This window comes from Corvus moneduloides, chromosome 3 (assembly GCF_009650955.1).
Source record: "Corvus moneduloides isolate bCorMon1 chromosome 3, bCorMon1.pri, whole genome shotgun sequence".
In the NCBI taxonomy this organism is placed as follows: Eukaryota; Metazoa; Chordata; class Aves; order Passeriformes; family Corvidae; genus Corvus; species Corvus moneduloides.
Window position 1 is genome coordinate 113,202,733 of NC_045478.1, and position 14,781 is coordinate 113,217,513.

Sequence of the window (14,781 nt, forward strand, 5' to 3'; positions counted from 1 at the left end):
CAACTTTTTATTTTCATTTCTTTTTGCAGTATTACATATAACTCTTCAATGCAGTAGTACCTCTTCTGTCTTTGGCTTAGAGTTCACTTTACTACAAATGTTAAATACCTATTTTCTGCCCCTAATTTGTTCTCAAATATTTGAGAAGTTACTTTAAGTTTAAACAACTTGCTTCACAGGGCTCTTGATTAGTGCTTTTCACTGTTTGTAATGTGCCTCCACTTTTTCTGAGTTCAAGCTTGGGCAGCACTGAAATCCAGATAAAAATTCCTTAAATAATCTTTTTTTATGGGGGCCAAAAACATTTAAGTAGGGTGGGAGTTTTTGGGGGATGGTAGTGGGGTGGGGATGAGTTGGATTTTTTGGTTGTTCTTTTTCAGTTTGTACCTTTTAAAACTGTAGGAGACTATAGGAGGAACTTGAAAAAGCAAAATGAGTAGATAAGAGTCCTCTGCAGGTTGTTGGTATTTCTGTGGGTGCCTTCAGTTTTGAAAAGTGCATGGGTTTTTTGTTTGTGAACTATGGTGTTCTCATTGATGTATAGAGAATTTTCTGTGTTCACGGTGAACTCTGACAGAAAACAAGGTTCTTCTTTTGTTGTTACTCATCAGACTTCTTGAAATAGAACTTCTTATTTCGCTTCAAAATAAGGTTGGGGGGGGGTTTTTTGATTAGAACACAGGACTTCCTGCTTTGCATTTAGAACCAAAACTGTGGCTTTCCGCACTTTGTTTCTGGTTCTTGCAGATTGCCTAATGTTTTTTTTCCTTCCAGTGCAGTGAAAGGGAGAGTAAGACTGTATGAAAGCTGAGTAAAATGCTTCTTTTCATGCTTCACTGGCATTATTAAATGTAATGGGCTACAGTAAAACTCTTCACTTTCCTGCATAGACTCTGCCTTTCTTTTAAGATTGCTCCAACCTTTTGTCTTTTAAGACTTTAAGATGTCTTTCCCTCCTTTTCTTCAACTCATTAAAAGATGACTGAGCAGGAGGGAAGAAAATAATCAAAGGGAAATGCTGAAAAAACTAATGGAATTTTGCTTCCAGCATTTGAAGGGGAGAGAGATGATGTTAGTATTTTTTAAAATTTGCCTTCAATATGTCTTTCACCAAAATTTTGAATATTAAAAAACTGGGTTGATCAATGGAGAGGAAAGGGACCTGGGTATTGACTAGTTTAATTAAAAAATCCCAAACAACTAGACACCCAAATCTTCCTACATCCTCAAATGGTTATAAAAATGACATAGAGAACTCTCTTCTTAGAGTATTGCCATTAGCCCCTCTCTCTTTATCAAATATACTAGAACAGCCTATTGCAGACTAATAGAGTATCAATTATATAAATCAATGTATGATCTGTCTTTTCATGTACCTGCTTCCATATCATAAGGAAAAGTCTGAAAATCCTTTCTTAATCACCAAAGTATATCAAAAGAAAATCAAGAAACCATCTATTTTGTCCTTCATTGCTTCTGCTATATGTGTATGTAGGTGACCTGCTTTTGGAAGCTTAATTTGCTGTGTTTCTAAAGTACATGATGGTTAAAGTACAGTAACAAAATCAATGCACATGTGAGATATTTTTGAATAATAGGAAGAGTTACATATCAGGCTTTTAACAGTCTTATGCAGTTTTTTGCTTAAAGGAAGTATTTCATGATTCTGGTATACAATTAGTAAAATAATGTTGGTTTGTTGGTTTGGGTTTCTCTTAATATTTTTACTTAAAGTAACAGTTTCTTTCCCAAGTTACATCTTCAATTTTCTCTTTCTTCTCTTTTCCCCTCCCCCATATCCTTCTTCTTATAACTATTTTGACCTAAATATCATAAAAGAGAGCTTGTGTTTCTGCGTTTAGGCATCATAGAGTGGATCTTGGATGAGAAAACATAAATGCCTAGTGTCATTTTAGAATTGCTGCAACATACCATGTGTTCTTTAGTCACCCCCTTAAAACAGTAAAAACTTCCTCTCATCTCCTCATACTTACAAGCTGTGCATAGATATGTAGGTTGCTCTATGGGTATTGGGTGCTGTTATAATGTCCCTGTTTGAGCAGGTCCCTAGTGTTATTATCTCTAAGTACACATGTTGGTTGATGAGCTGCATGTTAAAATGACTTTAAAGAGCAATATAAGTTCGTGAAAAAATTGTCTAAAGACCAGTGACGTTCAAAAATAAAGGTGCATTAGAAAAGCCAGTTTTGTTTGGTTAGCCACACTAGGTGACTTTAGGCATGTTTTTGTCATTTGCTATGCTGTTAAACAGCTATATAGTGTACCTGCTGAAACCTAGGTGTTAGGATCTCCCAGCTATATTTGTTCAGTGCTCTTGTTCTTTAGCAATGTCCTGTAAAAGTAGTGGAAGCTATTGAAATATTCCTTCAGTGGAACAGACAAGTAAAGCTCTTACGGGGTATTGTAATATTTCATTTATTAGTTGTTAGATACTGTTGCTGCAAAAAAAATACTTCATCTTTCTCAACTTTTCCTTTTTCCCATATAAGAATTAAAGGCTTAAGATGGCTGGTTTGTTTGATGGAATTTTCTCTCTGTTCCCAGCTTGCTCAAACTATACCTTTGGTTCAAGTCTTCAAGCTGAATCTTCCAATAGGCAGCTAGCAGCATCTTTTGGTTTTGGCATTCTGAGACCACAGAAGTGTTTAAAAGCAGTATTTTGTGCTATGACTGATACATTATCTCATGGCCACTGATGTCCTGTGGCATCTGGAGAAGCCTTTGTGTATTGCTCGAAGTGTCTGGTATCTCAGCAACAAAACAGTCCATGCAGTCAATACCCCTGGATTGGGAAACAGCAGCTCCTTTGCCTCTTAAGGTTTTTAAGGACTGTGCATTAAAACCAACATGTGTAGTTTTGACAACATTTATAAACATGAGTCAAAACCAGCTAATGTTGTACCTAGTTTGCATGCTCTAGCAGACTAGGTTTTATTCCCCTCTGGCTTTGTAAATCCAGAGTTGCTGGGCATGGGTTGGCAGTGCTGGACAGGGTGATTCTGAGGAGTTGGGGGAGACTGCAACAAACTGTGCCAGTATTATCCTCCTGGGTTTCATCTTGTTAGGTCCTCCAGCATCTCTGAGTTTGCAGTCCATCATCTCCCTCCTTCTTCTCTCACAGTTGTAGCTTGGGTTTTTGGTTTACCAGAATAGCAGGAGTGGGTCTAGCCCTTAGCAGTGAGGCCTGAACCCCTCCCAGCCCCCAACACTCAATTCGTAGCATTGTGCTGATCAGAAGCTGCTGCTGACTTGAGGTGTTAAATGCAGCAGGTGATTTCTTCTGTGGTTTTGGAGATGGACTTTTCTGAACAAGCAATATGGTAAAAATCAATTGCCAAGTGTCAACATGCTCTTGGGAATCCTATAGACCTCATTCCAAGTTCATTTAGAGGGAAAGTAAAAAAAATAACACCACCGCCACCTAAGTCCTCCCAGCTGCATGCTTTTATTGTCTTCCTGTCAGCTCTGGTGGGCTGAATGAGCTGATCCCAGTCCTGAGCTCAACTGTTCTGTCTTCAGCTGGGATAACTTTGTCACTTGGTACCTTCCAGAGATGATCAGGATAAAGACATGACTATCTGCATGTATCTGCCTATTGGCAGAAACACTTGACAAAATTAGCCTTGAAATTTGAGTGGTCTGATTAAAAGTCCGTGGTGATTAATTATCTCATGCATGCTTTTTCATTTAGTCTGTTACTGGCAATGACCCAAAGCCACATCCTGCACCATGATGAAATAAAGCCACACTGTCAGCTGCTCACTTCAAAAATGGAGCACTGCAACAGTGAGTAGTTGCAAAGAAGGTTCTAACACCAACAGGTATTATTAAAAACACCACAGGTGGTTTTGGAGGTGCAGAAATAAAATGCTGATCGGGGGGGGCCCTCTGGCTGAGCCTCAGTGCTGGTCTTTTTGATATCCAGCTGTGCAGCAGTTCACGGGGTTTTGTGCAGGAGGGAAGCCTTTTTTCCTCACAGAAGCCTGGCAGGTTTAAGCCCCTGTTGCATCGTTGAGTTGTGTGGGCAGAAAACATTTGCAAACAGCTCTGCACACACTAATTTAATGTGCTTTCTCCAAAGGCCTCTGTATCCTAGGAAAGCTGGATGGGCAGGAAGGTGAATGGCAGGAAGGCCACGTGGCTAATGGGAGGCCTGGGTGATGGATGCCTCGGGCACCTTTCTGCAGCTGACACCTTCCAAGCAGGGGCATAAAAGTGGCATGGGAATGCAGTGGGAAGGTCAATGGGGTTTGCAAAAGTAGAACTTTGCACTTCTGCAAAAACGTATGGGTAAGAGGTAAACACCGGAGCGGAAAAAGGGTTTCACCAGCCACCAAGGTGTGAGGGTAGCTAATGTGCGCCCTGGGGTGGTGTGGGCTTTAAATGTGTGGTCTTAGCTGCTGAGGGTGCTCTCTGAGGAAGGACACCCACATATGAGTGCTAATTTAGGCATTGATACAATCTTCCTATTGCTGGCATTTCAGTGGCTTTTGTTGGCAAGTAGAAGGAGCAAGAGATGAGCCCAAACCAGGTGGTGCAAAGAGTGCCACTGGTTGGAGCAATGGACGCTGCTGGGGCGTCTTTAAAGGGAAGAGAACACATCCATCTTGCAGCAGAGATGGGAGGCTGAGTAGATGGGGCAGGGGCAGAAAGGAGTAGAACAGTGTCATGGGTTAGCAAGCATAGTCCCGGAAGTGATGTTCTCCCAAAGGAGTGCTTACAGCTTCCTCTGTGACCTGACAGAACCTATCAACTGGCTAGTTTGAATATGGACAATTCTTTAAGCCACTTAAAATTGTGACCGCCTCTGTGATTCACACTTTAGGAAACTCCAAGGCAGAGCCTCTCTGTCTCATTTCTGGTGTTGGGACAGGTGGCTGTGGGCCCCATGCGGGGGCCAGCGGGCCCAGCCCAGGCCCTGCTCAGGCCAGGCCGGGCTGGGCCACGGCCATCCTGGAGCCGATGGGCCCTGTTCCAACTGCGGAGCCCACCCCTCCCCCCCCAGTGCGGCCAAGATTCAGCTAAAGCTGCCCCGCTGTCTGGCAGAGGTCATGTGACTGACAGCGATAAGCTTCATTCCAGCTGCAAGGCCTGGGTGAGATTAACCCTTTTAGTGCTGTGAAGAGCTGAAAACCTTAGGGAAGAAAGAGGAGATGCTTAAAGCTGAAATTCTGTTGTGAAGCTATGATATATCAGAGTATCCCGTTGTAATTTCATGAAGGCATGGGGGGTGGAGCGTTCAACTTGTACTTGTGAGCAAAAGCACCTGCGCTGAGATAGGCAGATGCTGATGCAGCTGTAATTTGATGAGAAGTTTGAACAGGGAGAGATGGAAGCAATGAGGACTTTTGCTCCAAATGGGAAAGGAGAAAACCTCAGTTCCTAGAGATGCTCCCAGAAATAGTCCTAAAGATGAAGATGAGGAAGACCCTTTGCTCCCAGGGAAGGAGAAGGGCCTCTATTCTTAGAGATGAAATGCTCCCAGAGATGGGTGAAGAGAACTTTTGTTACTGAACGGCTCAACCTTAAAATTTTACCCCAGTAATTTCAAGAGTGGACCCTTGAAAGTAGTTGTGGGAAAAGCTGCAAGTCGGGGGAAGGGACTCTCACATGCAAGCAGAAAGACCTCTTCCTAAATGGACTGAACAATATTTGGAAGTGGGCGGCTGTCTCGTTGTGATAATGTTTTCATAGCATGGACAAGAGAGACTCCTCTTCCTAAATGGACTGAACAAGGTTATTATGGAAGTGGTAAACAGACTGAACATCTCAAGGGATGTCTTTTACATTGTCAGTGGGAGAAGGGAGGCAGGTGGGGGGAGGAGAAGTGTTCTGAAGGTGTGGCATGATTTTTTTTTTCCTCTTTTAGGTCTGTTAATAAACTTCTTTATATTCCTTCAAGTTTGGTGCCTGCTTTGCGTTTCTCCTAATTCTTATCTCACAGAAGGTAAACAGTAATGAGTATTTTGGACCAAACCACTACAAACAGATTACCAGAATTGATGTAATGAAATCTCAAGGGGGAATTAAAACCCTTAAAGGAAGAAGTCAGAGTAGAGAGGGAAGAAAACTTTGTTTTTATGAGGATTTGTACTAAAATACTTCTTTTTCTCAGTAATAGATTTTTCACAAGAAATTTTCATCACTGTTACTCCAGGTTTAAAGATCAGGCCTTGTGTAATTGCATAGCTGCGTGTTTAATTTCTTGTGTTTAAAGAGGCACAGCCATCTGATCTGAACAGAAGCAGAGACACGACAGATACTGGGGATTCTTAATGCTCATTCGAGAATGGGGAAAAGCTACAGCTAAGTGCACAGTGAAGTAACTGTGTTAGGATTCATACCTGAATAATTGTTCTATTTACAAACTGTATCCTGAGACAAATATATGAGAACTTACAGCATAGGGGCATGAAAGGAGCGGGAATAGGGGGTAAATGGCAGGGAGTTACGGACTGGAGGTAACAGAGGAGGCTGGAAGAGAAAGGTGAGGGATGAGATCCATTATTGTACAGTTCCCTTTGTTATGATTAAAAAAATTGGTCAGTTTTGAGGTGATGAGAATGTACTGCTAGTATTGTTCTTGATTAATTTACATGCACTTTTTGCACTTCTAGCTCTTTTAGAGTCGGGGTAAAATATGCTGTGAGCAGAATGTGAAGCAGTACTCTTAAGATTAAATTTAGGAAAAGTTGGCTTTCACAGTTATACTAAAGTCATTAATTAGTTGTTAAAATAAAGTTGTTAATTGGGGCATAAGGGAGGTTGTTAATTAACTTGTTAAGTGTTTGCAGATAAATAGTCAAGTATCCAGTTGGGTTGTTTGATTATTGTAACCTATCAAAGTTAAGCTATTAGTTAAACTGTTTATCATGCTTCTTGTAAATAAATTTATTATGGGGATTGCAGTACAAAATGAAGAACTAGCGAATTTTCCAGAACCTCTGTGATGTAATCATAGAGGGAGGGTTTCAGACCTTATTTACGTAAGAGTGGAAATAAGAGACTATTACTGGATGTTCCCCAGACCAGTAAGAAGACCCCAGACAACAGCCAGAGGACAATGAGCTGATAAAAGGACTCTAGACATCAGCGAGACAATCGCAATGCTCTGGTGGGGCGGGGAAAGAGGTGGCTGGGAGGCGGAGCCTAGGGGTATAAAAGATATCACCCAAGGCTGCCAGGGGAGGCTTTGGTCTGCTCTCTTCCAGTTCAAGCCCTGGTGCTGTACACTTTGTTTCATGTAAGGCAAATCACCACAAGAGATCTCTTATTGTCTTTTAAATTAGTTCTTGTTAATATATTTGTTTTAAAGCTCAATCCTGAGCCCGTTTTTAACAAGTACCTTCAGTGTGCTTGAGCGTGGGTTTTAGTGTTGGTTTTATTTCTTTTTTTAATTTGCAGTAACTAGATATAGTTTTGGAGCAGAATACCTAACAATAGCAGAAGCAGTGTTTGCAACTCATTGACCTTTGTGCTACATCTTCTATATTTAAGAATGCTCTTTACTCTGAGTTACACTTGATGTAGGTTAGGATTTCTCTTTTTTTTTTTTTTTTTTTCTCTCAGGGAATTTTGTCCCATATGTTGCCCAAGAGATTATAACAATGGGTACTAAAGAGAAACAAAAGATGTGGCCAAAGGGGAGGGGGTGCAGCTGGCTGCACTCTGATAGCTGAGAGGTTTTTTCCTTGGGAAAGGGCAGAGATATTGCGAGATACTGGCTGGGGGGTGAGGGGCTGGGCTCAGCTCCTCTCTCACTCTTGGGTTGGTGTGGGAGACAGAGGAGTAGAAACTCCTGCAATTAAAGGAGGCTTTGATTTACAACCCTGGAAGAGACTAGGTCTGGCTTAATTGACAGAGATTTGTGGACTTTAAGCAAAAGGATTACAAACTTGTGTTCCTATCATTATAAGTAAAATTGTACACTGGGTGTTTTGGTGAAGGGTTTTAAAATATAATAGTGTGGTTTTATATAGTTTAAGTTAAGAATGTAGATGGTATAAGAGAGACAACTGTGTGTACATGACATGAGAAGTTATTGGTCAAGACATAGCTGCATTGCAGTGAGAAGTGCCACAGGTGATAGGTCATTAATCTAAAACAAAGTGTCATTTTAAGTATCTATTGGATTAGAAAGTTATAAATTACGATGTAACCCTAAATCTTGTGACTAGTCGCCATTACTCGGAGGTGTTGTAAAATCTCACGCCTCGACTGATGCGTTTGTTATTTTAAACAATAAATTCGTGTAGTTGCATAGTCCTATCCCTTAAAGTTATTTTCCTCTGACACGTGAAAGCGAGAAACGGACAGGTTGGAGGGGAACAGACCATTGCTGCCTGGAGGATTCGCTGCCACTACGGAGCTTTTGTCCTCCCACTGCTTCTCCTACCATGGGTGAGCCTTTGCTCATAAGAGCAGCTGTTGAACTGAGACCTTATTACCACCTGACCTCACTGGAAAGGACCCTCACCATCTACTCGGGTACCCTAGGGAAAAACCCGGGACCCTGAGCCTCTCCTGGCTGCTTTCTGGGAGCCTGGCTGTCGCTGCCCAGCCTTGCTCTTTTCTGCCACTGCCTGGGGCTTTTTCACTACACTCTAAACCAACATCCCACACCTGCCTGACCCGCTGCAGGTCTGCACAGTTTCTGCTACATTTTGTCTGTCACCACAGGTGTGCCCACCTCTGCCACTCCAGACACTGCTCCGAGGTTCCTGCTAGTCTAGGGGTTACTTTATAATGTGTATCCCCATATCGTTGCCCTATGCCCAGGAATTAATTTAGTGCCTCTCTATGCCTTTAAACTGAGCCTGAGAGGGGGAAGGAAACCCTAAGCAAAACTTCAAAGCAGTTTGCAGCTTGTTCAAGGTCACACAGAGATAGAGACTTTTTTTCAGCTGAGGCAGGGAAGCGAGGAAGCACCTGGCTTGCTGCTTTCCAGTCAGCTTTTGGTCAGTTTTTCAGCTTCTTCTTCTCCAGAGAGAGACTGAGAGTTGAACTTTTTTTTTCTTCCCTGGAATTTCATATTTTCTCCCTGTTCTGCTGGACTGCTTCAATATCAGAACACATTGGGAGGACTTTCCACCGAGCACAGAGGGCCTGGCCCTGGGCCAAGTCCCAGCTCCGAGGAGACCAAAGGGAGGACTCTAACACTTTCCCAGTTTTTTTCTCCACAGCGAGAGATTTTATTATTTAGCGTTATTATTCTTTTCCCGTGTGTTTTTTAAATAAATAGTTTTTATCTCTTTCACTTTCCTTCGAGGAAAATTTATTTTTTCCCGAACCTGGTGGGGGAGGGGTGACTGTAGCCTGCCTTCTCTCAGAGGATGTATTTCTAAATTTGGCCAAACCAGAACACTGTACAGCTCATTCCGCCATCCAGAGGGACACTGGGACCAGCTGCTCCTGGGGGTTTGCAAAGGGAGCCCCTTTTCTATCTCTCCCGCTGTCTCGCCTGCCATTACCTCATGTGGAGAGGTGGCTGAGCTCGTGCCACAGCGCCCCCTGCAGGCGCGGGGGAATCATCGCACCCACCCTGCCTGGCCGGGAGCCACCAGCGCCCCTGCCGGCTGTGAGCGGAACTGCACCGAAGGGGAAAGGGTCTGCGGCTGAGAGGCTGGTGCTGGGTTTCTGTTCTGTTTGTTGTTGCTGCTGTTGTGGTTGTTTGGTTGCCTTGTCATATGTATATATATTTTAGTAAAGAACTGTTATTCCTTTTCCCATATTTTTGCCACAAAGCCCCATAATTTCAAAGTTATAAAAATTTGGAGGGAAGGAGGTCACATTTTCCATACCAAGGGAGGTTCCTGCCTTCCTTGGCCCACACCTCTCCTTCAAGCCAGGACACACTTCAGTCATGTTTGGCAGCAGGTTGACAGCAGAAGCTTCAGTGAATTTTAGGTACTACATCTGTTTTGGATAATGTAGTAGTTGTCCTACAAGAACAGTGGGTAAAGGGAGATTTTTAAAACCTAGTGCAATGGGGCCGTGTGAAAAATGTTACATATGAAATCCACCAAATTGGCCTTTGCATGTTAAGTGCCCTGATTTTGCATGATAAAAGATTAAATATCCTAGTTTTACATTTTGCATATCAAGAGTTTTAATTGCCAAATTAGTATTTACATACTTAAAATGCCCATCAAACTAGTTAAAGATATAAAGTTAATTTTCAGAACCACTTAATCACACAATTCCTAGTTAAAAATCCCTGTTGAGAAAATATTCCCAAGTTTAATCCATTCCTTAAGCCTTAAACTTCCAAATGTCTTGTTTCATACACATACTCAAGTTATCCAAGTTAATTAGTATGTTTTAAAAAGACTCTTAAAGTGTTTATGGTTCAGTTTTAAAAGTTCCTTAAAATGTTTGTTGATGGTTCTGTTTTAAAAATTCCTTAAAGTGTTTGTAGTGCAGTTTCATGCTTTTGTTAATTGTCCTTAAATTCTACAACTTTCTAAGCCCAGCTCAAAGAACAGACTTTTTAACTGTCAAGGGCTATTTTTAGTCTCCTGTCCGTTAAGTTGCAACTCAGCTCCATGGCACCATGAATTTCAATGAGGACATTTTCCCGCCTTTCAAGCACCCTAGACAAGAAGCTAGCCATTGGCAGGATCAAATGACCTCACTTCAAGATTCCACCAATCGCACCTGACCATGGGGGCTGGATTGTGGGTGGACCTGGGCGGAGCATGGACATTATAAAACCCAGTGCACAGCTCTGGAGCTTGCTTTTGCCTCGGATTAGCTGTGGGCGAAGCCCAACGCTGGTGACTCAGGCCTCTATCTCCCAGAGAGACCATTTTAATTATCTAACTTTGGACTAGCCAAAGTTAACCCAGCACTGCAGGCTTCCTGCACTGGGGTCTTGTGCTGGTTAGGCCTAAAGGTCTCTAATCGCTGCGGACCCGGGTTTTGGGATTTTTACTTGTGGATTTTCCCGGACTGGATTATTTTAACTTTAATTAATTTTTTTAATTATTCTTTTAATAAAACAGATGTTAATTTTTAATTAACATCAAGAGTGGTCTCATTCTTGACAAAAAACATTATGCAGTCCTTGCATCATATCATACAATGTTGTTGGTGAGAAAGCTGTCTAAATTAGATACGCTACTCATGATTTAGAAAAGGTACCAGTGCTTATGGAATGAAAACCTGTTCAAATGGGGAGCATGGGCTGAGGGAAGTGGACCCATTTTGAGGGAAGCTGTTGAATGCTCTAAACCACAAAAAGGATCAGGTAACATTCTGTTCTTGAAAGCACTTTAGAGTTGTCCATTTCACCTGGCTGATCTGTTTCTTCCTTGACCTCTAGATGTCGGCACATACAAGATAAAGCCTGTGAGCCCAGACACCTACATTAAAGGGGAGTAAAAAATACTAGATATTTTCACCAGATATTTTGCAATGGTAAAATAAGTGTGAGAAAATAAAGTGTAAAATGAAAGCAAGTTTAAACTAATGGTTTGTTTAAATGTCAGCATCACTGAAAAAAAAGTGCTACTGGCTCTTAGCCCAAATGACCAGAGTCTGTATTTTCAGAGTAAAACTGCCGTGCTTAATCTACTGTTACTGGGCCTTGATAAAGGTAAGGGCTGGACCTATTTTGAGTAAACACCACATCTAATAGGGGCCTGATCTAGTGCCATTGAACTTCATGCTCATCACAGGACACTTCTATCCTTATACCGTCAGAATGTCCTATGCCAATGTTTGCAGTAGTTGTATGAAGGGATTTCAAATCTAACCAAGCATGGTAGAAGTCTTCCTATAGAAAATTGGTGCCAGATTGGTGACTGAATTTTGCAGGAATGCCTCAAGCAACAAGGATCTTCCCAGCATTTTCTCACTTACTTTACTCTTTAGTGCAAAGGAGGTAGAGAAAGGTGATACTCAGAATAGTAGTAAATGATTGCTTTTATATTGAGTAATATGACAAGCAGCTCCTGTTTTACTAGCATCAGTTTTTCAAGTTGGTGCCAAAAATCAGTGCTGGTAAAGCAAGGCCTGTGTGGTGGAAGATCAGCATATAGGAAAAAACTAAGTTTCTCAATGCGTTTTAACGTGACTACAAAAATACATCAAGCTGTGTTACCTCATATGGTTATTCAAGTCATCTTGTTTAAAGTAGTTAAATTTTTCCCTACTACATGCAAATGACTAATGTGCATAGCTAATGGCTGAGAAACTGTTAGTTACCAGTCTGCTTCCATTCTGTCCTGGATCTGAGAGTCCTAATCCAAAAATTCCACAGCTGGGTAGTTGAAATTCAGCACTGCCAAATACTAACACTTCTGTGAGTGCAAGTTCAGAGATCCTTGTGAGGATTCTGTCCCTTGAAATGGGCACTGGGAATGTTCAGCTGATCCTGAGGTGGCCACCTTGTCGTCTATTTCCAGTGTCTAGATTTTTCCCTTCCCCAACCTTCCTTTGTGGGCTCTCACGATACACTTCATGTCAAAAAGTCAAACACACCTTGGTTTTTTTGGTTTTTTTTTTAATATAAAAATCATCTCTTCCAAAACAAAAAGTGCAAACTGAAATTATAATCAGTGTATTTTTGACAGTGCAGTAGAACATTGAATTTATAAATATAAATTACAACAGAATATTTAGTTGTCTTTAGAATTTTACATAAATACAGTTAACTGCAAATTAAGACACCCTTAAGTTTTTTTGAGAAGCTTTCATCATAAATTCATAGTCCAAAATCATTCAAAATCAGTTTCACAACTGCCAAACAGTGTGTGATATTGGCAAAAGTTGTTTGAGTTGAAAGAATCAGCACTGGTTTTCATCTCTCAAGTTCTGCTTCCAAGATTTCTCCCCACGTGTCGACATCCATTGGATACATGCTTTTCTCTGGCAAGCTGAATTGTGAAGGAATGTTGCTGTATTTCCCACTAAGCCATTCTTGCTTCACTTTGCTCTTCCAGTAGTTTCTTAACAGTGTGATCTGGTGGAAAAACATATAGTCAGATCTTGGAAATGAACCCATTTAAACTGCAACTTAAGTTTAGCACTGGAAGAGTAGTGCTAGAAAAAGGATTTGGAATGTGGCTTTGGATATCTAGACATTAAGCCCAGGAAGGTGCAATGCTGCCAAGAAGAAGACCTTGCTCCACTTCCAATTTTTCTGTTCCTGCCTCAATTCTTTGATGGTCAAGATGAAAAACCCAAGCCAGGAATTCGTCTTACTCCTTTAAAAAGGCACCTTTCACTTTTTCTTTAGGGTTGTGGCCTTTAACTCTTGTTTGGAAGTTAGCTGGATTCTTCTCTTCTGCCAGCCTTTTAGGGCAAGAAAATGCAGACTTGGTGTGTTTGTTGCTTCTATTTCAAATCCCCTCCAGATAAAACAGACAATCAGTGCAGGAAGTTCTGCAGGAAATTGCTGTGCAAGGGTAGTAAGATCTATGCACTGAAAGGGCAACCACTATCCGCTCATGCCTGTGCCTCACACTGCAGTACTGAAGTATCAGAGCCCAGAACAGTGGCTGCTCTTGTTTCTTTTGCTGCTGCTTCTCTTTTCACCCCTCCACTGTCCCCCTGCTCTCAAACACTCCAGCTAAAATAAGGTGAGGAATTACCCTCTAGTTGGCCCAGAGTAATCTGTGGAACCAGCTATCACGTCTACCTGATCTACCTGACCAGGTCCTGATCTACCTCAACTTCCAGGCTGGATTCGACAGTGAGAGATCATTCAGTATATTCTGGAGCTGAACCTGCTACAAACTCCCCAGAGCAGTATGTCTGTGAGCAGATTTTCTAAACAGTTTATAAAAAGCTCCTGCTCGTTTCCTTTTCTATTCCCCTTGTTTTTTACTCCTGAATGTGTGTCACTTGAGGTGTATCGAGAGAGCGCTATCCAGGATGATTTCTCAGGGAGTCATTCCTAACCAGCAGACCTATTTCCACAAAATACAACCAGAGAGCACACAATGCCTGTTACCTTCTCCCTGCCAGCACTATCTGGGGGAACGTGGGCTTTGTCCCGTGTTAGAGCTTGTGTATGATGAAGGTCAGAGCTGAGGCTGTGCAGGGCCGCAGGAGGACTAAAGCCGAGCTGGACAGGCTGTGTCCTGGGTAGGAAAAGGGACAGCCTTGCTTTATCCCTCAGTGTATTTTAGCAGATGTCCGTCTGCCGGGGTGCGCTACCGAGGCACACTGTCACCGCAGCTGCTCCCCCCACAACCCTAGGATGGGTGCGACGCGCTGATGCAATGTCCTTACACACTTCTATTGCCCCTCCTAGCAACCTCGTTTATGTCACTGCCGGTGTTCTGCCGCTGAAGGTGGATTTACCTTCCAGGAATACCCGTTCCCTCGGTCGCAGTCAATCTCCCGCTGGCAGACGGCGCGCACGGTCAGGCAGTGGTGCCGCCACAGCCGCTCGTTGCTCTCGATAACGCGATGCCAGCCCTTGCACGTCACGGACGCGTGGCACAAGCTCTCGACATCCAGCCCGCTGAAAATCCGGGAGCTGACCTCGGGAGGAAGAGCAGACACGAAGTCACCCAGTCCTCCTCTTCCTCCCTCGGCGCTGTCCCGGCCGGCAGACCGCTCCCCGTCCATCCTCGCGGCCTCGGGGCAGGGAGGCATCACCGCGGCCCCTCTGTGCGCCGGCGGCCGCCGCCGGCAGCGCTCTGGGCTGGGTGCCTGCCTGCTGACATGTCCCTGTCGCCCGCCCGCTGCGGGTGTGCGCGTGGGGCGCTGGTTCCGGGGCGAATCTTCGCAGTTTGGGGACCAGGGAGG

General features: G+C 42.9%; 1 protein-coding gene across 1 annotated transcript; it reads right to left on the minus strand.

Annotated features, from left to right (window-relative positions):
* Positions 1–12,567: 12,567 nt before the first annotated feature.
* Positions 12,568–14,673, minus strand: FBXO48 (F-box protein 48). Its single transcript, XM_032103618.1, has 2 exons — positions 14,332–14,673; positions 12,568–12,985 (listed from the first exon to the last, which is right to left on the minus strand). The coding sequence occupies exons 1-2, from the start codon at positions 14,626–14,628 to the stop codon at positions 12,824–12,826; spliced, it is 459 nt and encodes a 152-aa protein (XP_031959509.1). The 5' UTR covers positions 14,629–14,673; the 3' UTR covers positions 12,568–12,823.
* Between the last annotated feature and the right edge of the window lie 108 nt (positions 14,674–14,781).